Source organism: Prunus mume, linkage group LG5 (genome assembly GCF_029339155.1).
Source record: "Prunus mume cultivar Tortuosa linkage group LG5, ASM2933915v1, whole genome shotgun sequence".
NCBI classification, from domain to species: Eukaryota; Viridiplantae; Streptophyta; class Magnoliopsida; order Rosales; family Rosaceae; genus Prunus; species Prunus mume.
This window is the reverse complement of record NC_142702.1, coordinates 8,638,125-8,664,587: the sequence shown is the minus strand read 5'-3', so window position 1 is coordinate 8,664,587 and position 26,463 is coordinate 8,638,125. Positions and strand designations below refer to the sequence as shown.

Sequence of the window (26,463 nt, the reverse complement as noted above, 5' to 3'; positions counted from 1 at the left end):
GGCCTGGTGCCTTAGATGGGTGCATTTGAAAGAGCATAGTTTTAATTTCTTCTGGACTAAACTCCGCCAAAAGAGCCTAGTTCATCTCCTCTGTGACATGCCCCCTTACACCATCCACTACTTCTGTATATTCATAAAACCTTGTGGAAGAAAACAAGTGCTAGAAATAGTTAACCACGATTCGAGTTTACCCTTGCTCTGTTGTCTGCCATCTTCCATGCTCATCTTCACACGCTGGGATAGTGTTTCTTCTCCGGCGGCTAGAGGCTTTGTAATGGAAGAATTTTGAATTGCGGTCTCCTACTTTCAACCAAGTGGCTCTTGAGCGTTGTCGCCAATACAACTCATTTTTTGCCATTAGAGAATCAAGCTGCTTCGTAAGCTCCTTTCGTAACTCCACTATTTGCTGTGACTGCGGTGCATCTAATAACTCACCCAATTTCTCCCGTGTTATTTTTATTTGGTTTGGAGGGTGGCCAAAATTGCACTTACTCCAGCCCAGTAATTGGTGACGAGTGCATTTGAGCTTTTCGGTAGTTGTAAATGGTGCAAAGCCTCTACAAGTACGTTGCCAACCATCTTGGATTGTTTGCATGCAATTTTCATGTTCAGCCCACATCTTTTCAAAGCAGAATAATTTCTTACATCGCCCATTCAATAGCATCCTTTCACTGATTATTACTTTAAGGGGCAAGTGATCAGACTTGGTAGGATTTAAATGAATGACCTTTGTAGCAAGAAAACAAAAGCACCAATTTGCTGTAGCAAATGCGCGATCAAGGCATATGCGAATTTCCATCAGATTATTTCTCCACCATGTATACTTTGGTCCTATGTAACCCAAGTCTTTAAATCCACTTGTATCAACAACTTGTCTAAATCCAAGCATATGTCCCTTTCTCCGCCTTCTCCCACCAAGCTTTTCACCAGCTCTTAGAATCTTGTTGAAATCGCCACAACACAACCAAGGCAAATAATTTGTCGCTCCCAACCTTTTCAATAAATCCCATGATCGATAGTGCTCCCCGGTAACTGGACGCCCATAAAATCTTGTAAAATGTCACTTACCTCGTACTCCAAGAATCTCCACCTCAGTATCAATATGGTTTGTATCAAAAGAGCGAGCCGTGACCACTAGCTCCTCCGTCCACATCAGACATAGCCCTCCAGATGCCCCGTGAATTTCTACTACTATACTCTATCGAAAGCCCAATTTTACACAAATCTTTTCCATAGCACTTCGTGAGCAATGTGTTTCACATAGAAACACAAGTTTGGGATCCTCATTACGGAGAAGACACCATAATGCATCAACTGTCCAAGGGTTCCCAAGCCCTTTGCAGTTCCAACTTAGTAGATTCATTGCGCCCTGTGGGCTGATGCTTGTCAGCCTCCACCGTTTCTTGTTGCCATACAGAAGAACCAGAAGATAAGCAACTTTTTTTTGGTCAAGTAGCATCTCAAAAACCTTAACCCCTCGTGGGCCTTGTTTGCCGTTTTGGTTTACTTCTCCGTCTGATCTTTGGTCCCACTTGTGCATACTCCTTTGTTTCTTTATTCTGTGTCGGGATTTTCTCTTGGCTTCCTTCTTGGCTGCCAACGATATCTGTTGAATAATTGGACCCAAACCAAACAGGTCGTCTTGGCCCACATCCCCCATCCGTGGCCCATGTTCCTTTGTTACAAGCCCAAAGAAGTTAGAGCACGTAGGAGACAGAGCAAAACCTTCCTCATGTAACTGCTGTATTGGTTTTAATGTCCCACCAGCTCCCCTTATTGAATTCTCCTCGTATCGAATAATGGCCCTTGAATCCCTTGATTCATCATCAGCATTAACTTCAAGCGTTATATTCAAATCTGGGAGAGGGAATTGAGTCCCTTCAGTTGCCTCCAATAATGGGATTTCCGCATCTGACATAATGACATCAGTAACCGCACATCCCGCCATAATTTGTGGCGGTTGCGAATCTCCTTGATTCTTGTCCAAGCCAGCCCTAGCCTCCTCACCACGCCGCCGTCTTGCACCAGCCGCCATCTCTTCCTCTTCTTCCTCCTCCTCCTCGACCATTGCTGGAGCCTACATGGACCATGGCTTAGAGGTCAAACCAAATCGGCGTCCTGGCGGTCGATGATAATCTGGCCCAAACAAATCTTCCTGAAACCACTTGTCATATGGTTTGTCAGTATTCGTCAATCCCTCACCTGCGTATTTAGAACACTCCCTTTCCATGTGATCCAATCTGCCATATAGCTAGCATGTATGTGGAAGTTTTTCGTATCGAATCTCCACTCTTACAACCTTATCTATACCCTCACCCAACCGGATAGACAGACATCGCCGGAGTGGTTTGGTCACATCCAGCCCCACCTGGACTCGTAAATAGCTTCCTACACAGACCCCCATTTACTTTGATCAGAGGTGATGTAGTCCCCTAGCACCTCCCCAATCTGTCTTCCCGTGGCTCGTGTCATGAACGCAAGAGGGAGCCCCTGTAGCTGGACCCAAAATTCCTGTTTTATCAACGGAATTCTAGAAGGTTGAACCATGCCGTCAGCCTCCGCTAAATCCAAAAGGAAGTGGTTGAAAGTCCATGGACCTCCTACCAGTATCCACAATCTGTCTTCCTTTGTCAAGAAAGAGAACATGAACAAGTTTCCCCACAGGCTTTGTCATAAAATTTTATTTATTTTTAAATTCATAAGATGTGCTAACTCACAATCATATTGATAGTTATTGTAAATATAATAGTGAAACCACTGAAAGCCTAACAAAAATAAAAGTAAAAAAGAATACCTTAAAAAATTTAGGATTTGAAAGCCTTACACCAAAACTCAAAATTAAATGCCACTTATAGTGATATAATTTATCATTTTATTTTAGTTTTCTCCAGAAGGTTTCACAATGTACACTTCCTGGTAATTAACTCAACGTGGCATCTGTCAAGAACTTCACAATCAAAAGAACATTAGTTCACTTAATATATTTGTATCAAGATTAACTCAAGTAACTAATATGAAGATTACACAATCGAAAGATATAGGTGTTGGTAACTTTAAAATGAATCCAAGGCATTAAAACATAGATGTAATTAAATTGCATAAATGTTCAGAACATTAAAGGCAATAATCACCTAACAATATTAACAACTTTACTCCCAAAAATAAAAGCTTTAAACGTCATGAAATTAACATTAAAGTTTTGAAATTAAACCTGCATAATAAAAGGTCTCGTAATGCAAAAGCTTCTAAATAAGTTAATAGCAACTAACCAATTTTGGAACCAAAAAGCTAATGTCAAAAACCAATTATGGCACATTTAAGATTTCAAATATAAGACATTAAATACTCTCTGCGTCCATGCGAAACAATGAAGAAGTGGTTTAAATATAATATGGTATGATTTTTTATTTATTTATAAAAATCTGATACCATATTAGGGTAACAATAATTCCCGCATAGTAATTATGTAATTTAAACCTGGAAAATATGATTTCGCATGTTAAGTAAGAAGGAAAATAAATAATAAGTAAGAAGGTGAGTTCGGTATAGTGAAGCACGTCAAAGATGTCGTCCTAACAAAAACTCAAGATCTACTATTAGCACCTTGATATAGGTATCCAAGTCGCATAATCATTGCTAAAATAATAATATAAAGTAGAGAATATATATATATATATATATATATATATATATAAAGGTAGAAAAGGAGAGAATTAGTTTATGGTGGTGATTGTGGTATGTGATATTCTGATGGAATTAGTTTATGGTGGTGATTGTGGTATGTGATATTCTGATGGTGTATTGTGGGTGTTTCAAATGTGAAGGAGGAATAGCCTTTTATAGGCATCCAAGAACATGTAACCTTCACCAACCATAAAATTAAAGCATTTAATATAGAAATAAAACCTGAATATTAAATATTTATAACCCCCACAATAAATAAAATAAAACAGCAAAAATAATTAAATTAATCAAAACGGTTAAATTTTTAAAACTTTTTTTAAAATTCCAACAATATTTATATATTCATAATCAGACCCTACAAATTTGATTTAGGAAGCTGATTGTGAATTTAACACCACAGTGTGTTATAGTAATATTGATAATAAAGTTTATCAAGATCTAGGAAGGGTGTTCAAAATCTCAGGGAGTAATGTTTTTGGTCAAAAGGAGACAACGGTGAAGCTTTCAAAGGCTGTTTGAGTAAAATAAGTAGGGCACCTTCTATAGTGCACCAGGTGCACCCATGCACCATTTGTCCTTTATGATGCTCTCATATTTTTTAAAAAATTGGTTACCGATTATACAAGTTATCAAGTTTCCACTTTTTGAAAATGCAATTGCATAACGGTCATGCAATTATGCCCTTCTTGTTTGGCAATTGGCATATGATTGGATAGTGATTTAAAGTAGTTTGGATATGAGAGTACCATAACATTGTAAGAGGATCCTAAAACTTATAAGTTACAAGATTTAGGTAGGGATTTACAAGTTTTTGAACCAGGATTACAATATTAGGGTTCACTTAATCCATAATGTTGTAAATACCCATTTACAATGATATGGATCTACATTACAAGGAATTGGTAACTCCGGACCATGATGATGTAAATTGGGTCCTTATTCTAGTAAAATGAGGGTTTACAAGACTAAAGCCCAATTTTACAATTTTGGGATACGAGGGTACTATAACCTTAAGGAGGATCCAAAAACATGTAAGTTACACGATTTGGGCTGTGATTTACAAGTTTTTGTATCACGATTACAACGTTAGGGTTCTCATAATTCTTAATGTTGTATCCTTATTTTACAAGGATATTGATAAACATTACAAGGAATTGGTAAGTGCGGACCATGAGGATGTAAATTAGGTCCTTATTCTAGTAAAATGAGGGTTTACAATATTAAGGGCCAATTTTACAATTTTGGGATACAAAGGTACCATAACGTTGTAGAGAGGATCCATAAACATGTATGTTACACAATTTGGGTGGTGATTTACGGGTTTTTGCACCATGATTACAAATTAGGATTCTCATAATCCTTATCGTTGTAAATCCTTATTTTATACGGATATGGATCCAAATTATAAAGAATAGGTAAGTTCGGACCATGAGGATGTAAATTAGGTCCTTATTCTAGTAAAATAAGAGTTTACAAGATTAAGGGCCAATCTTACAATTTTGGGATATGATGGTACCAAAACGTTGTAAAATGGATCCATGAACATGTAAGTTACACGATTTAAGTAGTGATTTACAGGTTTTTGTACCACGATTATAACGTTAGGGTTCTCATAATCTTTAACGTTATAAATCCTTATTTTACAAGGATATGGATCCAAATTATAAAGAATAGGTAAGTCCAGACTATGAGGATGTAAATTGGGGTTCTTATTATAGTAAAATGAGGGTTTACAAGATTAAGGGCCGATTTTACAATTTTGGGATACGAGAGTACCTTACTGTCATAAAGAAAATCCCTAAACTCGTAACGTACAAGTTTTTAGTAACAATTTACAAGGTTTTGCTCATAGATTACAACTTTAGGGTTTACTGAATCCATAATGTTGTAAATCAGCCTTTTATAAAGATATGGATCCATATTACAAGGAATTGATAATGGTGGACCTTAGGGATGTAAAATGGGTTCTTATTCTAGTAAACAATAGTTTACAAGATTAAGGACTGATGGTACCTTAATGTTGTAAAGAGAATCCCTAAACTCGTAACTTACAAGTTTTTTGTAACAATTTACAAATTTTTGCCCCTGGATTACAACGTTAGGTTTCACCAAATACATAATGTTGTAAATCACCATTTTACAATGTTATGGATCCACATTACAAGGAATTGGTAATGGTGAACCTTAGTGATGTAAAATGGGTCATTATTCTAGTAAAAAAATGTTTTACAAGATTAAAGACTGAGGGCACCATAACGTCGTAAAAAGAATCTCTAAACTCGTAACTTACAAGTTTCGGTAACAATTTACAAGGTTTTGCTCTTGGATTACAACATTAGGGTTCACCAAAATCATAATGTTGCAAATCACTATTTTACAATGTTATGGTTCCACATTGCAAGATTAGGGATTAGGAAGAACCTTAAAGTTGTAATCATGATGCAAAACCTCGTAAATCATACCCTTTTTTTTTCTTTCCTTTCTTTTTGGTATCAAAGGCAATTGTCAAACAGGAGACAAATTACCCTTAATCAATTCAAATGTTCCTTTTTAGAAATACACTTATCCAAATATATAGTTTAATTTTATTTTGTATTTTCAAGATAAACTTATAAAGCATGCATTTCTAGGAATAAAATGTATAACATGATTGCAATAATGTGCATATAATTCAATTGCAAGGACAGAAGTTACGAATTGCAAAGAAAAATACAATTGCATTCTATTAAGCAATGTTTTTATGCATTCTACTAAGTTTTTTGCACATGGATTACAATATTTTGAACATACAATTAATTATGAAGGATTTATCATTAGTGAGAGATTTTACGTTTCATAATTGTGCAAAGATAATGATAATTGCAAGACTGAAATGCAAATGGGACTACCTTTTTTTTTTTTTTTTTTTTTTTGAATCGAATTTCATTAAATAGAAGGTTAAAGTCAGATTACATCAAAATGAACTCAAATAATTGAGTTCACACACAATGTAATACAAACAGACATAGAGCCCACGATAAATAAAACTAACAAAATGCATAGAAGCACACATAAAGGCATTAAGCCCACATAACGGCAAAAAGCCCATAAAAGGCAAAAGCCCGCAAAGCACAACACAACATTAAGAAACCCTAACACCATTAACAAATATGTGCCGCACAATCCTACAGCCACAAGCCGCGCCACCATAGCAAGCCGACACCCACCAAAGAGAAACCAGTAACCAACAGAAAATGGTGGTGAGCAAGCCACCTGGCGGCGCTAAAAGAGAGGGGGGCTAGGGTTGGGAGCTTTTTTTGCTTTGTAAAAAGTTTATTTTCGATGTCGTTGAGATGTTAATATTGCCTCAGATGCAAATAGGACTACTTTAATTGTCAATTGCACTACTAGAATGCAAATTACCCTACTTGTTTGTCAATTGAATTGACAAATCACATATTATATTTACATTTTCAATTAATTGTGCACATATAATGGCAATTGCTCGACTGAAATGCAAATAGTACTATTTTCTTTGTCAATTGCACGACTGAATTGCAAATGGCACTACCTGTTAGTTTTAATTGCATTGACAAATCACATATTGTATTTACTTTCATAAAATTGAAAAGACTGCCAATAACAACAATATGCATACACTAATCTCAAAATATGCCTATTCACAATGCTAATGGGATGATTGTTTCAATTGGCACATAAACTATGATATAACAATCAAATTTACTTTAAAAGCTTATTCTCAATGGTACTATATCCTCATCAAAGCCAACATAAACTTCATTCATGTAATTGAAAGTATTGTTCAATACATTCACTCTACATAACCAATAATTATAAATCTAAAATCTTAAGTCATTATGTATATATATTTTTTTAAAAGTACAATCTCCAGATACAATGAAAATATTACAAATTCAAGTAGCCAAATAAATAGACTCCAAACGCTAATATGAAAACAATCACAAATTTATCATTGTAAACGAAAAAAGAACCTACAACATAATTTAACTTGAATAGAAAGCAATATGCCAGTTTGGGGTAGAGATTTGTTCTTTTCTTTTTCCTTTCTTTTACTTTTTCATCATCAATCTTATAGGCTTTGAATATCAAACAAAAAGTGCAAAGAAAGCAGTCAAAAGTTGGGACCAGCTTCAACCATTATCTCCAAGGCCATGTACAATTGCCACTCAGGCAGTCTGCTTTCGCAAATTGAAAATGCAATTACCTGGTTCCCGTTTGTCGATTGCCAACTTGACATGGCTGAAGAATAACAACAATAGAAGTAGAAAGAAAAGAAAACTGAACTGCAATTCACTACAGATAAAAAAACAAAAACAAAAACAAAACAAAAAGACTAGGACTTTCCCTCGTCACTCCCATCTTCAATTCAGCACCATGCCTTACGTCAAGCTCATACTTCCTTTATTTTGCAACAACATAGCCGCCTTATGTTGCCAATTGACAAACATGCACTATGTAATTGTTAACCTCTTTTTTCTCTCCTTTTTTTTTTTTTTTTTGGAAAAGAAACAAATATGTTAAAACAATAAAATTTAGTGCTTTTAACCATTCTAATCACACAAAACCTAAGGGAAATATTATTAAAAATATATATCAATATTAACATATCAATTAAATTTTACTTTCATTGCAAGTGTTAATATCCTAGTCACAAGTAAATAACAAACATTGATGAACATGCGGTAATTGAAATGCAATTGAATTTACAAAATCCAATTTGCAGACAGAAAGCAGGAATTGAATATGTGAAATCTAATTGCATCAATGGAGTGGAATACAGTAAAGGCCCTCCAACCCCTTTGAAGATATCAATTTCGAAAATAAAACTCATAGTTAGTTGACAAATACTAACAACGATAAACTGAGAGAAGAGTTGGTTCCAATGGTACAATCCAAAACTACTCAGATATTCAACCTAATTATCATAGGTCAAACCCCAAAAGACAAATATAGTGTATCTCCTCATCAACATACGTATGTGATGTGTACAAAAGTTCTCAACTTTTCATAATTTCTCTGGGCATATATGAAGCAAATACTACAAAATTCTCACCCAATAACAAGGATTTTTCTTTTTCGATAACATAAATATCAGATTAGCAGAAAGTCAACACCTTTTTTTATTTTCAAAACCATGTATACAAACAGCAAGCTAAAAAAACCGTAGCAAAACATTAAGAAATAATTTTGTTTTCTTCTTTTGGTGTGAACCAAATATTTCATAGTTGAAAAATACATAAGAAATCTTACTTTCATGTCATTACATAAGCAATCTTACTAAGTTGTTAATCATCCTCGTAGTCCTTTGGATTCAAGCACCAGTAGAGGCTCTGCAACACCAGCACCCACCAACTTGTTAAATACAAAATCAATTATACTAATTCATATTAAGGGCTAATTAAAGAAAGTAATCTTGATGGAAGAGAAAGACATAAAATTGACCTGCCAAATGGTCCAATGGAACAAACTCTTTGGAGTTGCAATGGTGAGGGAGAGAGATACACGCTTATGACGTGGCATGAGGAATTGGGGCTGAAGGTGCGGTCAAATATAGTTCAGAAGATCTTAAAACACAAAAAAGGGGAAAAGAAAGTACTCACAACCTATTTTTCCAACAATAATCCATGATTAGAATAACGAGGAAGGGTCGGACGGATGACACTATTATGCGCTGCTCAGCTCAACTTTGCCTCAGCAATCAAATCAGCCCATGCTTTTGGGTAATTTCCTTTACTTATAAACATACCAGGAATTGACAAAACAGAACAAATTATGCTATAATTGTTATGAAGAATTCTAATTGTAACACATGCAGGTGCGATATGAGGGTGTTAAGTGCTGCAAATGAATTTTTCATAGACACAATATTGAAGCATCATGGGCTAATGGATTGTTTCTCAGAAATCAACACCAACCCATGCATTATTGATGAAAAGGGCAGGCTTAGAATCTTACCCTACCATGATTTCCACTCATCTTCTCATGGCTGTACTATTTGCCCTCCCAGCATGTGCAAGGTGATTAAACTAAACTAATTGCATATATTTACGTACCCCAAATAAAATCACAAATTTAATTACATTGGTTTAATATGTTTGTGGGGTTTCTTTTGTTACAGGGTCTAATAATGGGAAAGATTCAAGATTCTGTTGCAACAGATGGGAAGAAACATAAACAGTTCATCTATGTTGGGGATGGAGCTCCTGATTTTTGTGCAGGGTTGAAGCTTGACGAAGGAGATCTTCTGATGCTGAGGAGGGATTTTCCTATCTAGGACTTAATTTTTGCCAATCCATTGTTCAGCAAGGCAAAAATTTACGAATGGAATGAGTGTGATGAGCTCTGGGCTGTCTTGCTCAACATAGTTAATACATTCTTCACTGAAATGGGGCTGTCTTGCTAAACTCCGATGGGGTTCTCTCGCTTTCATTCAAGTACTCAATCCTAATTTGAGGATTTTAATGTGACGTTGATCATAAGCCCAATAAACCCTAACAAGCATAACTAGAGAGAAAGAGGAAGGAAAAGACTCACCTAATGGCAGATCGATTTCCAGAGCACAGATGAAGTGAATAGATAGAGACGGAGAGTGAGAGCAGGAGGGAGCGAGAGCGAGAGAGTGACTTCAAGATCGACAAATTGATATCCAAAAGTTGCCATTGTTCGAACCAAGAAGCCCAACTGAAGAAGAGAGAGCAACAATGGAACAAAGACTGACAGTGCCAAGAAGAAGAAGAAGAGAGGGGAGCCGCAGGGGTCTCTGAGCATTCTTTCTTTTGTTTTTCAGATTTCTTTCTTTTCTGTTGTTTTTGTTTCGGTTCTCTTTTACCTGGAGCAACCCATTTAACCTGTCACTTACTATCAACGGTGTAGATTACCCCCACATCCCACAATAGCTTATCTAATGGTCTATAATAGCGGCGCATCCATGCACATGGCGCACTGTAGAATTTTCTTATATATATATATATATGGCCTAATCCAATAAGAAATAAGAAAGTAGGTTGAGAGTAAGAGTTGCTGCCAGCGATGAATCCGGATTCTTATATATATATATATATATACAGTCCCCTATTGAGGATCCTCAAATAATTTTATTTGAGGACGCCTTTAAGCATCTACAATTTTTTTCCAGGTGATCCAAATCATCTATTTTTTAGGTCTTCATTCATAGATCATCCTTACAAAAAATTAGACAAATCGGAAATCATTTCGACATCCAATTGTGTCTTACAAAATCAATGAACACGGTCTTCAAGAAAGTACTAAAATTTCAATAACTCAATTGAGTAGTCAAATGATATCGGATTCAAGTGATTTTTTATAGAGATAATCTTTGAATGAGTATCTACAAAATAGATGGTTTGGATTAGTGAAATACAATCCATAGTGGCCCTACAAAGGGTGTCCTCAAATAAGCTTATTTGAGGATCCTCAATGGAAGCTCTCTGTATATATATATATATATATATATATATATATATATATATATGGCCTAATCCAATAAGAAATAAGAAAGTAGGTTGAGAGTAAGAGTTGCTGCCAGCGATGAATCCGGATTCTTATATAGGTTGAGAGTAAGACGTATACTATTTAGCGTCTACATTCATTGTACCTGGCCATACAATTCATTGGAAGGACTGCAATTAAAGAGAGTCCAATTAGCATCTATATTCATTGATATTTTTTTAATCAAACGTAAAGGAGAAAACACGTAATACACGGATAAGATGAGGATTTATAGGTCATTAATGATTAGATTTGATCATGTAATTAAAGGAATAATTATATTTTGCATGTAAATGTCAGACCGTCACTTTCTTCTTGTGCTTGGCCTATGCTCCAGGTACAATACCCTACTAACCATTGAACTTGATATACCTATCTAATAGGTATAGTACATATTTGACACACTTCAGTACTAGGTAAAACACATATTGGATGCATCTCAATGCTAGGTAAAACACATGTTTTAAATAAATAAAAAAGTTATACCTCCATACTATGTATATTACAAAATTAACATTATGACAAAAGAAATTCCATCAAAGAATTTTGAAAAACTCAATATATAAATTTATAGCTAAAAGGTAAGTATATGCTATCAATTTAATAAAGCTACGAATATAGAATTCTAAAAAATATAGTTTCCATATGTATATAGCTGAAATTTGAATTAAATAGGTTTTTAATTTGTGAGCCATGAAATCATCATTTAAATTGAATGCCATTAGCTTGATTGTGGGAGAAAAATGGTATTTGCATGTACTTGCCATTTTCAATTAATATCATTATTGTAAATGTCTCGAATATGGTGGCTACAAGGATTTGCTTACCTAGCCATACAATTCATTGGGAGAACTGCAATTAAAGAGAGTCTAATTAGTGTCTGCATTCATTGTACCAATTAGTGTCTACATTCAATGTACCAAAATGAAAAAAGCCCTAATATTTTTTTAATCAAAAGTAAAGGAGAAAACACGTAATACGCGCCTTACTCGGTCATCCACATGAATTTTTTATTTTTATTGTTTTGGTCAAGGTCATCCACATGAAATTTTTATTTTTATTGTTGAATTATTGATCACGTAGACGGACCCCACATGTAGTCCTTTCCGAATTCCTTAGGCCACCTCCTATTTATACGAATGCTTTGTTGTCCTTCGCTCTCTGTTTTACTCCTTCCCAGAGAGAGGGTTGATGTGTTTGTGAGAATAGAATTTCGGGTCAGTAATTTCTTCTTTCTATTCCTGTAACACCCATGTGTTTATACATCACTGGTTTCTCGCGTTCCTCAATCGTTTCTCAGTTCATACAGTGAATTTCATTCTCAAGGTAAATCTCCACAAACTATTCATGAAAGTTTCTTTTGAATCACCAATTCTTTTGTGATATTAGCCTCTTGGTTCTCCTCCACTCCACCTCTATTGTGCTACGTATTGCTTGATACTCATCTTTTGCTTTTCTTTTACACCCTTTCTATCTTTATTTTCATTTTTTTAATTTCTGGTGCGTAACTTAGTCAATTAATTTTCTGTTATTATGTTCTTTATGTTCTAGTTGTGATTTTCAGTTGTTCGCTTTCTGCTGATGATAAGCAAAGGCTGGGGAACCAGTCATGCTGCTTTGACTGGCATTTGACTTAAAAAAGCTTAGAGCCCAATGTCCTCAAAATATATTAAGCCCGTCAATTGTTAAATCACCCTAAACCCTAAACCCTAAACCCTAAACCTACCTCTCATCTCTCCCCAAAACATGGGAGAGGAATCTTCAATTTTCCTTCGCTTAGGAAATGACATAGGAAATGATGTCACATCAAATCCTTTCAGACTATCTTGTGCTCTAAATTTTTCTCTCTCGTAATTTACATGCTATATATATATATTTATTTATTTATTATTATTATTTTTAAAAAAAAAATTATTTTGTGTTATCACGTAGGGTGGTGGCACCATTGTGTGTGGGCCAAAATATGTTGAGGTAACCAAATATAATATTTCCCCCCTCCCTAGAGAATGACAAAACAAAACTTATTTTGTGGGGCTCAGTTAGGTTTCATGGGCTTCAACCAGCTCCTTGTATTTATACATGTGGTTGTATCCTTCTGGTTGGGTTGGGAGATTTACAGCGCAAAAATTGGACCATAGGGGATGGATTTTCTGCATAGGTGGCTGCATCTTGGTGCCCAATTGTGGTTCAGCCTGATTTACGGCCCCCATTGGGCTTGCTCGTAGTTGTTTTACACAACATCATATGTGGTGTAAATCTAGATTGCACATTCAAATAAAAATTTATTGCCAAGTAACATGTCAAATTAATTGGAATTGAATCAATTTGATGAGTTAATGCTCTTAAAACCACTGTATATGATATTTTCCTTACATTTTTCCTGTGATTTGTTGGTTTTGGTACCGCTCGGATTGGGTTCCTCTATTTTCTTAAATGCACATATGATTTGGATGCATATTATGAAGGGGTTAGTTTGGTTTCTTCAGGAATTTATGGACATAAAATGAAGTTGTTAGCTGATGAATAGTTAGATATGTTTAGAAACATGAAGAATTGGTGTTCAGTGAGCAAAAATTGAAGTTCCAAGAAAGCTTAATCACGCCTGAACAGAACTTAATAAAGATGTAAATTTGGTAGAAACAGCTACTAGAAGATTTTGATTTACTCTTATGGAACGGTTTAGTTTTCAAGCAAACCACTTGTTTTGTTTGACAGGTTTAACATGTCTGCATGTTTGCATGTTTTTCTCTAGTTTACTTATTAAATTATTATATATTTAGTACTAATGTGATACGATGTACCTTTACCTCAGATTAATGGCCAACAAGAGGTCAAGAAACAAATCGACACAACAAGGCCCATTATCATCGGCACAAGAAGAACCAGATACTGGTGTATCAGCAGCATGTGCCAAGCCAGTAGCTCTGCAAGCTGATCCTAGTCCTTTATCAGCACAGCTGTTAACGGCACAGACAGCTGCTACTTCAATGGAACGTACATGGGCAAGTCTTTTCAAACCTGCTGCTTATGTGGCAAGTCCATCAGTGGCCAACACAACTGCTGCTCCAGCAACTGCACAACGATTGTGCGCTGAATATCTCTTAAAAGAGTTCTTGGAGAATTGTCATCAATGGGATGAGCAGCAGTTCAAGCGTGGGTGTCAAAACATACTTAGGTGAGTTGCATTTACCGTTAACTTTTCTATTATATATGAAATTTTATTTTATTTAATGTTATTATTAATCTCATTCCCTTTTTAGAAGTCTCATAGGTAAAGTTGCTCATTTGGGGTTAAAAGGCATAACACGGGGGCGCTTGACTGCTGGAAATATCTTAGTTATTGGCAATAGGGCTGAGAATCTGGAGGTTGAAATTTTGGATACTCCACAAAAAAACAACCAGGCCTTGCCAAGCTATCGTGAAGAATTTCGAACATTGGCATCAAAAGTGGTTCGTCCATGGAAAGCTACTTGTCCCTTGGCGTCACAGCATTTTTTCGAAATGCTAGATTATTGCATACCTTGGTAAGCAAGCTCCTGATAACTTATCTTATTCATGTAGGATCATGCATTAAGAAGGCAAATTCACACACCCACAGATGAAATAATACAACCTAAAAAGAAATGCAGACGTAGTTCAACTTAAACATGTTCAATATAAAAACCCAAATAGAGTTCTCTTTAGTTATGAGGATCTAATATTATTTGGGTTCCCTAACATACTAAAACACTTTCCCAAGAAGAGGACGAACTTGCTTTCAATCTGGGCACACGAAATATGTAGTGTGAATTACTTGGAAAGCCAATATTCTCATCTCTTACTCTCTTTCATTAAGTGCAGGTTCTATTTTAAGCAACTAGAGTGGCATCCCCTACTATTATCGTCTCACGAAATAGCCGTGGTTATATTCCGTCTCTATACACATCTTGAAGTTGGGAAAAAAGGTTGGAAAAACAATTACAAAAAGCTTATAACGAGAGAAGACATCGACTTTGGTAAAATCATTTCTGGAACTGGTCGTGGTGCCTTGGCTTTCTCTAAGGTTTACAGTTATCCTTCCGACCAAAAAAAAAAAGCTTTACAGTTATCCGAAAAAGAAAAAAAAAACAGTTATTCACCAGTTGAATACGAACCAAATGCGCTAGGGGCACTCGAGTTTTTCAGACATGCACTCGGTCATGTTAATGACCATATGTGGGACCACTTCATGGAGAAAAATGCGGTATACACATGACCTAAAATTGCTTTTTAATTTATGTTAAATTACTCTTAACGTTTATTATCATTCAATTATTGCAGAAACCAGAGGAAATACCAGCAGATGCACTTTTGGTATTAACATAGACCTAAATTTGCTTTTTAGATTTTTTTAATATTATTATTCTCTAAAACATGTTTGTATTCAATTTATGCAGACACAAGAGGAAATAGAGAATACGCTCGCTCAAGCCTTGCCAGAAGTGCCCCTAGAGTTATTCAATTACATGCTTCATAAGCACATTGACATAAATGCTGCAATTACATAAGAGAGCTTCAACTTTTGGACTGTTAAGAAATCTACTAGCTTAAGACTTTGTTTAGTTGAGTGGTTTACTGTAATTTGCGTACTGCTCTTTCATTTTCTAGTAATTTCTATCATTTTTAGTTTTCGGTGTTGAATTCATATTTCGTTGCTTTATTATTATTATTTTTTTTCTGAGTGAGGTAGTATTGCATCTCATTTATTGGTATATTCTATACTCACAAACCAGCTACAAATTAAGCCTAAGTAATTACTGTATTATTATTGTAAGATCTAATTAACACAGAACGATTCTGCTAACTGTGTTATATATATATAGGGGCGGATCCGTGGCACCGCAAATTTGACACAAGTTTTGACACAATTTTTTAACTATTAGATTAGGCTACAGTGAATGGTTAAGATTAAATAAATTAATTCTTTTTCTTTAAATAATTATTTGTTTAAATTAATTTTAATTAACTTACTGTAATATTTTGTCTCTCTTCATTTATGTTTTCCCAACTTCCTAAAAGCATTAACATTTTATCTCACGTCATCTTCTTCTTCATGCCTTCACTTCTGTTTTTTCTTCTTCTTCCAAATCTTCCTTCTGCCCTTGATAGTTTCTCTATCACTACCAGCACTAAACAAGAAGTAGCTCTTCTCCCTCCCATATTTCACATGTTAGCCATTACTTTTTCCCCCTAAGATTTCAATCAATATAATAAATAAATAAATGGTATGATCCAATTCTCTGAGTATGATTTTTTTTTTCTGATCCTTTTTTTTTATTTGTTTGGGGTTTGGTTCAACTACTGTCTCTCTCTATCTTGCAGCAAAATTTGGAGAGGTTTATCTTGCAGTCTTGTATATGTTGGTTCTTTTGTTATTTTCTAGAGCTTTGAGTCTCAATCCTTGGATTACTTTCTATTCGAATTTCTTTTTCCTCTTACATTTGTGGATTTCTTAATGTCTTTTACCATGAGAAGTTCAAGTTCATTCTCAAACAGTTTAGCATCTAACTGCAGCAAAAAGTATCCATAGCTTCTTAGCACAATTAACAATTAAGATTTTCAAACAATCTCCATAATATTTAGCGAAAATTGCATCAAGTGTTGGAGTGGAAAAATCTGAAAAAGATCCTTGTGTGTTTGGAGATCAACTCATAACTTTGTTTCCAGATAAAGGAAAAACAATTAAATAAAAAAAAGGGTTCAAACTCAAAACGTGAGAATAAATGAGATTGGAGGAGATGGAGAGATTTTAGCCTACATTTATGCTACTTTGAAAAGTGGTGAGTTTAATATTTTATTTTATTTGTTATGTTATCGAAATAAAATAAATAAATAATAAAATCACATTTAATCTTAGCCCTTGAAAGTGCTTGCATCTAAAGGCTATAAAATTGTGTGAAAACTTGTGTCAAATTTGTGGTGTCACGGATCCGCCCATATATATAGTCCACTTAAGTTGAGGGATCCTCAAATAGTGTTATTTGAGAGGGGGAAGCGCCAACCGTTGGATCTGTTTTAATGACCTTGTGTGGCTGAGATTGATTTACATCTTTTAACCCATTTTCACATTCCTGAGTCCTGACCCACCGCAAAGTCCACTACTTACGCTTGTGAACGACGTACGTTGGAAAACCAAACATCTTTCTTCTTCCTCCAATGCTTGGAGACCTTTCACGCAGACCAAACGACGTGAAGAAGAAGACCCACCATCTATGCGACAGAGGTATGCCATCATGTGTATGAAGTACAAATTTTTTTGGATGAGTTCTGATATGGTTTTAATGGGTTTGAAGATAACTCCTCCAGATTTTTAATGGTTTTTAAAAATTTGGAATATCATGTGTATGAAGTACAAAAAAACACAATTTGATTAATGGAATTTCAATTTTGGGTTTCTGTGTGATGAGTTTTGATTTGGGATCTATTGAGTAATTCTTAATTTGGGGGTTCTTGCTAATTATTGTTAGTTTTTTTTAATGTTAACCCCACTTTATTTATTCAGGGACGAAGTGCTGCTAGAACAAGATGTCAACCCAATTAAGGATGAGGGTCTAGTAATTCACAACAGTACTTCGCCATTCGAAGTGGTAAAAGATGAGGGTCCAGTAACACAGAACGATTCTGCTAAAATACTGTGTTATATATATATATATAGAACATTTTAACACGAAATAGGGTGACTTGGAACTTACCTCGCCAATAGCCATTGTGGTGGTTGATTTACGCTTCCCCCTTTTCCTTCACACCCTCCTGCAATGGCGGATCAAACATCTTGTTGTGCCAACCAATTAAAAAGTGTAAGCAAGCTGGTAGGTATGGAGCCTTGCATATACGTTCTAACCAAGGATTTAAATATCGAGGGTTTTGGAAATATCGGTGGTCCAAAAACACAGAAATATCAATGGAAATATCAACAAAATATGGATATTCATAAAAATGATGGAAAGTGGTAGAAAAACATGAAAATTTGTGATGAAACTTTAGAAGATGTTCAATTAGTCAATTATCTATTGTTTTGACATAATTTTTTTGAAAAAAATACGTTGTATGATGAGTTTGAGTGATTTAAGTTGAGCATAGTGCGAGCTAACAAACAACTTAAAAAATGAATAATATGCAAGTAATAAAAGGGGTTTATATATTATTATGTAGGTTAAGAATAACAAAGGTACACCTCCGTCCACAGCAGATTTTAAAAGCACCTCTCCTGCTGCTCAAATCTGCTACCAATGACCCCCAATTTTGAAAAAAAAAAACGCAGCTTTGTCTTGTTTTACCAAACAGCTTTGGGTTCAAAAATTTTTTAGGGTTTGTTCAATATAGATCCCTACATTTTCTATTTCCTAGACATATACCCATCACTTTATAAATCTATGTGTAAAACCCAATTTCAAATTTAAATGACCAGTAGGATATAAGATGTCGTAGTATTTCTATGTTTTTATATCGTTGCCACTAAACTTCATATTTTATTTATAATTTATTTCAAGCATTTCATTAACTGCCATAATTGTAATTAATATACTCCCTATTAATAGCATATCAATCACCTCATTTCTTTTAGTTGTCATTCCCTCTCACATCTCGCCCCCTAAAATTACAAACAAAAAAAAAATCTATAAATTACATATCCAATAATGTACCTATGAAAAATATAATATAAATATATACATATAAAATATAGGTATATTATTTACCCAAAAAAAAAAAAGTCAGTTACTTTGTAATTGCGTATATTTTTCATAATTAAAAATAAGTACACAATAATTTATATAAAATATAGGTACATTATTTACCCACAGGTAAATTATTTTACAATATACTTGTAAATGTGTATAGGTACATTATTAGAGGAAAAAAAAAAGATAAGTTATTTGGAGAGAGAAAATAGGTTCATTTAAAAAAATTATTTTTAATAAAACAAATAATAGGTACTTTATTCAGAGAAAAAAGGCTATATTATTTATAGAAAAAAATAGGTACATTATTTAGATAAATAATAGGCACTTTATTCGTAGTAGGTATATTATTCAAATGGTAGGTACATTGGATGACATATAATACCTAAATCCTAATTGTAAGTACATTAAAATTAATGTAGGTATATTGGATGTCGTAAAATGTAGGTATATTGGAATAGATAATTATGTACACTTTTCATACTAGGTAAATTATATTTTTCATAAAACAAACAAGTAATAGGTACATTATTTTTTCAACATAAATAGTATGTACAGTTTTATTCATAAACAATTATAAAGTGGATTATTTGTCATGTATAATTCATAAAAAGAAAATAGCATAAACATTTTATTAAACAAACTGATTACCCAAATTTGAATTTATTGTTAAATTTTTTTAAAAATGTTTCAAAATTAATTCCTACATCCATTACAACCATTTGGAGATCTTTCCAAATTCAACATCTGTCATTATATACAATCCAATTAAAAACTATTTCCATATTGATTCATACATTAATATACAAAATGCAATAATGGCGTAGTTGGGGGTATTTTTGAAATTTGAAAAGTACAAAATGTGTTTTTACTATTTCCATCCGATTTTATGCTTAATTAGGTAACTTGCTGAGTTGGATCCTAGTCATGGGTTTTTACTTATACAAATTGGGTATTATTTATAGGAACAAAAAGTGAAGGGTTTTAGGTACGACAAATTGAATTTGAAGGATGTAAGAGCATTCACAATGGACTCCCTAAACCACTTCCTTAGACAAATTTTAGGGAAGAATCGTAAAAATGCAACTCCAACCACACTCCCTATCCACCTCCTAAAATAGGGAGTCCTCTAGGAGCTTCTAAATCTGAGGAGAGAGAAAGGACTCCTAGTAACTCCCAATAATTTAATGCTGCTTTATTTAATGAGTATTTCAAACCTGTATTTAATGTTAACTATTTTTTATTTTATTTTTTTAATAGAGATGAACCAATCAAAAAAGAGTTATAGCATTTATGACTCTCCAAATTAGGCAGTATGGTTGGAGTTAAAATTTTTTAGAGAGCTCCTAAAATAGCTTTCTTATATTCTTAGCCAAATTTTAGCTAATAAATAGATAGCATCGTTGTGGATGCTCTAAGCCAAATTTACTAAAATTTTTAAAAAGCACTGCAACCCCAAACTGAACCTTCTCTTTAAATCAATATACCATATGAATGCTTGGCTCATGATATATCAAATTTAAAAGGAAATTGCGATTGACTAGGTGGAGAGAATTGTAACCTGATACAGATACTTTTGGTTCCTCGCATGAGTTTGAGATCCGACCTAGGAGCACAGAAAAGATGAAATGATATGAGATAGATCAACATGAGAAACTAAAGAAAGTAACAACTAAAACGTCTATATGAATCAGAACTGAGTCTCCCGAAAATAAATAAATAAATAATTTACACTTCTCTCTTGTTGACTAGTTGCACGGGTCGACTGCTAGGAAATATATGGCAACTTTAAGATGACTTCATGGAATAGCAAAGCGATTGAAAATTTCATATCTCTAACAAATCATGTTTCATGACGTTCTAACAAATCATGGAATAGCTGGTCCAAAAATACGTTCTAACCAAGGATTTAAATATCGAGTGTTTTGAAAATATCGGTGGTCCAAAAATACAGAAATATCAATGGAAATATCGACAAAATATCGATATCTATTAGGAATTATATTGTAATGTAATATTGTAATATATCGAGTTTCCTAGAATAGATTAGTAGAATCCACAGATAGTGGATCACGATTATTTAGCCTTAGAAGGCTGACGTGATGAAGCTTCACTCCTGTATATATACCTTGTACGAATTGCTTGTTAAACATAACAAAGTATTCAGCAAAATATTCTCTTGTTTATTTTCTTAAGATGGTATCAAAGCATCTTAGTGCCTGATTCTCTAGTCCTCTCCAAACCCTAGCAGACTTTCAAACACCGCCTCCATGGCAAGCGATGAACCATCAGTCGTACAACCAAAAACACAAAATACAAACAATCATTCCAATTCCAACTCCAGTATGGATTCATCAAATCCATATTTTTTTTCATCATTCAAATCATCCTGGCCATATGCTTGTTCCAGAAAAATTAAATGGTGCCAATTATTCATCATGGAGTCACTCAATGATTCATGCCCTCATAGCCAAGAACAAGTTAGGATTCGTGGATGGATCCATTCAACGTCCTTCAGAAAAAGAACAACCAAAAGAGTATGCTCTCTGGAATCAATGCAACAGTATGGTTCTGACATGGCTTTCACACTCTGTATAGCCCGGTCTCACCAAAGGAGTCATTCATGCGAAAACTGCACACCAAGTATGGAAGGATTTCAAAGATCAATTTGCACAAAAGAATGCACCAACAGTATACCAGATTCAAAAATCCATTACATCTCTTTCACAAGGCACCATGACAGTCCAAGTTTATTTCTCAAAACTCAAAGACCTTTGGGATGAGTTGGAGGCATATCGACCTCCCCTCACGTGTAACGAGGAGAAGACACACCGAGAAAGAAAAGAAGAAGATCAAATGATGCAATTTCTCATGGGCTTGAACGACACCTTTAATAATGTTCGCACCAATATTCTCATGATGACACCGTTGCCCAACATTCGTCAAGCCTATTCACTTGTCATTCAAGACGAGACTCAACGACAAATGACCTCAAGTGCAACTGAAAATTTCTCCCTCGCTGCAGCAATCCAAAGCCGCCCAAACAATTTTTCCAATGATTCCAAGCAAAAGAAGTGTGAGCATTGCGATCGAGAAGGGCATTCAATTGAAACCTGTCGAAAACTGAAATACTATTGTGAATTTTGTGACACAAAAGGTCACACAGAGGAAAGATGCAATTACAAGAATGGAATATGGGCCCCCAAGCAAGGAAAATCCTTCCAGCAAGGACAATCCTCACAACACCAACGTGGTTCTCAAGGCCATTATTCTCAAAACTCACGTGGTGGCTTCCCTTCTTCAAATACACGCCCATCAGCCAACGCAGCTTCCCAAGCGGCCCCAGACAATCCAGCCAACTACTTCCAATCCATCTTCCACTCTACAACCCCCACAACAGAATTTTTAAAATGGCATTTCTGTCGCAGAACTTCAACAACTAGCCGATGCCGTATCCATGATCCAATCAAACAGTGGATCTGGTAATAGCAATGCTTATGCAAATGTAGCAGGTCTGGCTCCTTTTGCCATTCCCTCACTTAATTCTGTATTCACTCAACCTTGGATTTTGGATAGCGGAGCTACTGATCACATTACTTCTGATTCTACCTTTTTCACTAAAACAGAATCCTCACCAATACCTAGTGTTAACTTGCCCACTGGGTCTTCCACCCCAATCACTTCTGTTGGCACTGTACCATTCAATTCCAACATCACTTTAGACAAAGTTTTATGTGTTCCTTCTTTTCGCTTAAATCTTATGTCTGCCAGTAAAGTCACTAATTCTCTAAATTGTTGTACTATTTTGTTTCCCACTTTTTGTGTCTTGCAGGACTTGGCTACGGGGAAGATGATTGGCTCGGGTAAACAACGTGGTGGTCTCTATTACATGTCTTCGTTGCGAAGGGCACCTGTCACCTGTCAAGTATCCCATTCCTCAAACCCGTGGCATATGCGCCTTGGACATCCATCACCTTCTCGTCTTAAATTACTTTCTCCATTATTGTCTTCTGGTACTCTTTCCTTTGACAATATTTGTATTGTTTGTCCTTTGGCCAAACAAACTAGACTTCCATTTCCTTTAAGTTCAATAACAACTCATGCACCATTTGATTTATTACACTGCGATATTTGGGGTCCACATAAAGTTCCCACACATTTAGGGGCACGTTTCTTTCTTACCATTGTGGATGATTTTACCAGATGTACATGGATTTTTTTTTATGCAGCATAAGTCTGATACACAGCACCTTTTAAAATCTTTTGTTGTTTTTGCTCGTAATCAATTTCATGCCCACATTAAAGCCATTCGAGTAGACAATAGGTCTGAATTTCTGTCCATGAAAGATTTTTTTCAAACCGCTGGCATCGAATACCAACGCACTTGTGTTTACACTCCACAACAAAATAGTGTTGTGGAACGTAAACATCGTCATATTCTTACCGTTGCACGTGCACTCCTTTACCAATCCTAATTACCTCTTCCTTTTTGGGGTGAATGTGTCTTGACTGCTGTCTACCTTATTAACCGCTTACCATCACCACTCCTATCTAACAAATCACCTTATGAATTATTATACAAACGTCCACCATCTTTTGACCACTTGAAAGTCTTTGGTTGTCTGTGTTATGCGACTGTTGTTCATCCTACCACTAAATTTGATCCTCGTGCAAAATCTTGTGTCTTTGTTGGCTACCCTACTGGTCAAAACGGTTACAAACTTTATGATGTGGAGACAAATAATTTTTTCGTAAGTTGTGATGTCAAATTTTATGAGAACCATTTCCCCTCCTCATTTCCCACCGGTACCCCACCTTCCAGTTTTGTTTTACCTCAACCTTTCCCTTACACATATGACAGCCGACCCCCACCTCTCACCCATCCTGACCCATGTGACCACCAGCCCATTCATACATCCACACAGCCGCACCATGTCGACCCTGCATCTCCCCGTGATGTTTTTTCACCATCCAACACATCACCAAGTTCTCTCCCTACCGCCCACATGCCGCATCCTGTTGACCCTACCCCTGCCTTACCCGACACCACTACACCTCATGCCCCACCTATGTCCCCCCAAACCTCTCATCTACCCTTTTCTCCTATTGACTCATCATCACCACGTCCTACCTTACAACTCCCACAACCACATTCTTCACCACCACCCCTCCCAATGCGTTATTCCACCAGTCCAACGCAACCTCTGGCATGGCATAAAGACTACCACATGTCCAACCAAGTCACTCATTCTATCTCGGCACCTCGTCCTGTAAAAGGTACTCGATATCCTCTTTCTCACTTTCTTTCATATTCTCGTTTTTCTTCTGCTCATTGTGCTTTTCTAGCTAACATTTCAGGTCACACTGAGCCCACCTCTTATGCTCAAGCTATCCTTGATCCAAATCGGTGACAAGCCATGAATACAGAATTAGAGGCCTTACAACAAAATAATACATGGTGCCTAGTTCCTCTCCCAATTGGTCATAAACCCATTGGTTGCAAATGGGTTTACAAAATTAAATACAAGTCTAACGGTACCATTGAGCGCTACAAAGCTCACCTTGTTGCTAAAGGATATACTCAAGTTGAAGGCGTTGATTATCTTGAGACATTTTCTCCTACTGCGAAGCTCACTACTCTTCGTTGTCTTCTTATGTTGCTGCTGCACGCAATTGGTTCATTCACCAGTTAGATCTTCAAAATGCTTTCCTTCACGGTGATTTACATGAAGTTGTGTATATGGAACCTCCTCCTGGTCTTCGCCGACAGGGGGAGAACGTTGTATGTCGGCTCAACAAGTCCCTTTATGGTCTCAAATAAGCATCTAGAAACTGGTTCTCTACCTTTTCAGATACCATTCAAAAAGCTGGTTATCAACAATCAAAGGCTAATTATTCTCTTTTCACCAAAGCTCAAGGTACTTCCTTTACTGCAGTTCTTATTTATGTTGATGACATACTCCTCACAGGAAATAATCTCTAAGAGATGGAACGTCTCAAAGCATTTCTTGTTAAATGCTTCCGCATCAAAGATCAGGGTGATTTAAAATATTTTTTGGGCATTGAATTCTCACGTTCCAAGAAAGGTATTTTCATGTCTTAAAGAAAATATGCACTAGATATTCTACAAGATTCAGGGCTCTCAGGAGCACGCCTAGAAAAGTTTCCCATGGAACAGAACTTGAAGCTCACCCCTACAGATGGAGCATTACTGAATGACCCAACTAAGTAGAGAAGATTGGTTGGAAGATTGATTTATCTTACGGTCACGAGACCTGATATAGTTTATTCTGTTCGGACATTAAGTCAATTCATGCAGGAGCCTCGAAAACCACATTGGGATGCTGCCATACGGATCCTCAAATATGTCAAAGGTACTCCTGGTCAAGGTCTATTATTCTCTGCTACCAACAATCTCGCCTTAAGAGCATTTTGTGATTCAGATTGGGGTGGTTGTCGTGCCACAAGAAGGTCAGTTACAGGTTATTGTGTTTTTCTTGGAAATTCTCTCATATCATGGAAATCGAAGAAACAAACCAATGTTTCTAGATCATCAGCAGAAGCCGAATATCGAGCTATGGCAAATACATGTTTGGAGTTGGAGTTAACTTGGTTGCGATAGTATTGGAAGATTTAAGAGTTCCACAATTAGCTCCTGCACCGTTATACTGTGATAACCAAGCTGCTTTGTATATTGCGGCAAATCCTGTTTTTCATGAACGTACAAAGCACATTGAAATAGATTGTCACATAGTTCGAGAAAAACTGCAAGCTGGAGTAATTAGCCCATTGCATGTATCTACACACTTCCAATTGGCAGATGTTTTCACAAAGTCTTTGGGGAAGGATCAATTTGTGATACTACGTAACAAGTTGGGACTTCATGATATTCACTCTCCAACTTGAGGGGGAGTATTAGGAATTATATTGTAATGTAATATTGTAATATATCTAGTTTCCTAGAATAGATTAGTAGAATCCCACAGATAGTGGATCACTATTATTTAGCCTTAGAAGGCTGACGTGATGAAGCTTCACTCCTGTATACCTTGTACGAATTGCTTGTTAAACATAACAAAGTATTCAGCAAAATATTCTCTTGTTTATTTTCTTAAGAATATCGATAAAATTGGAATAAAAATGACGGAAAGTGGTAGAAAAACATGGAAATTTGTGATGAAACTTTAGAAGATGTTCAATTAGTCAATTATCTATTGTTTTGACACAAATTTTTTTTGAAAAAAATGCATTGTATGATGAGTTTGAGTGATTTAAGTTGAGCAGATTGCGAGATAACAAATATTGTAACTTAAAAAATGAATAATATGCAAGTAATCAAAGGGGTTTATATATTATTATGTAGGTTAAGAATAACAAATGTAAAGATCGAAATATTCATTAAAACCTCAGTCCACAGCACCTTTTAAAAGCACCCCTCCAGCTTCAAATCTGCTAATGACCCCAATTTTTAAAAACGCAGCTTTGTCTTGTTTTACCAAACAGCTTTGGGTTCAAAATTTTTAGGGCTTATCCAATATAGACCCCTATATTT

At 35.5% G+C, this 26,463-nt stretch overlaps 1 protein-coding gene, 1 long non-coding RNA gene and 1 pseudogene across 4 annotated transcripts; 2 read left to right on the top strand and 1 right to left on the bottom strand.

Annotated features, from left to right (window-relative positions):
* Nucleotides 1-7,515: 7,515 nt before the first annotated feature.
* On the bottom strand, nt 7,516-10,738 carry LOC148916814 (uncharacterized). 2 transcript variants are annotated; one of them, XR_016127393.1, is made up of 3 exons: nt 10,240-10,552; nt 9,148-10,149; nt 7,516-9,035 (listed from the first exon to the last, which is right to left on the bottom strand). It is a non-coding gene; the product is annotated as an uncharacterized LOC148916814 (long non-coding RNA). The 2 variants fall into 2 exon arrangements; XR_016127392.1 differs by having other exon boundaries at nt 9,148-10,738.
* Nucleotides 10,739-12,375: 1,637 nt separating this feature from the next.
* LOC148916813 (uncharacterized) lies at nt 12,376-15,873 on the top strand. 2 transcript variants are annotated; one of them, XM_089053640.1, is made up of 6 exons: nt 12,376-12,540; nt 14,027-14,389; nt 14,475-14,738; nt 15,055-15,436; nt 15,514-15,546; nt 15,630-15,873. In XM_089053640.1, the coding sequence occupies exons 2-6, from the start codon at nt 14,031-14,033 to the stop codon at nt 15,738-15,740; spliced, it is 1,149 nt and encodes a 382-aa protein (XP_088909766.1). In that variant the 5' UTR covers nt 12,376-12,540; nt 14,027-14,030; the 3' UTR covers nt 15,741-15,873. The 2 variants fall into 2 exon arrangements, with proteins under 2 accessions (XP_088909766.1, XP_088909764.1); XM_089053638.1 differs by lacking the exon at nt 12,376-12,540 and having other exon boundaries at nt 13,950-14,389.
* Nucleotides 15,874-21,181: 5,308 nt separating this feature from the next.
* On the top strand, nt 21,182-25,533 carry LOC148916812 (uncharacterized; annotated as a pseudogene).
* The last annotated feature ends 930 nt before the right edge of the window (nt 25,534-26,463 follow it).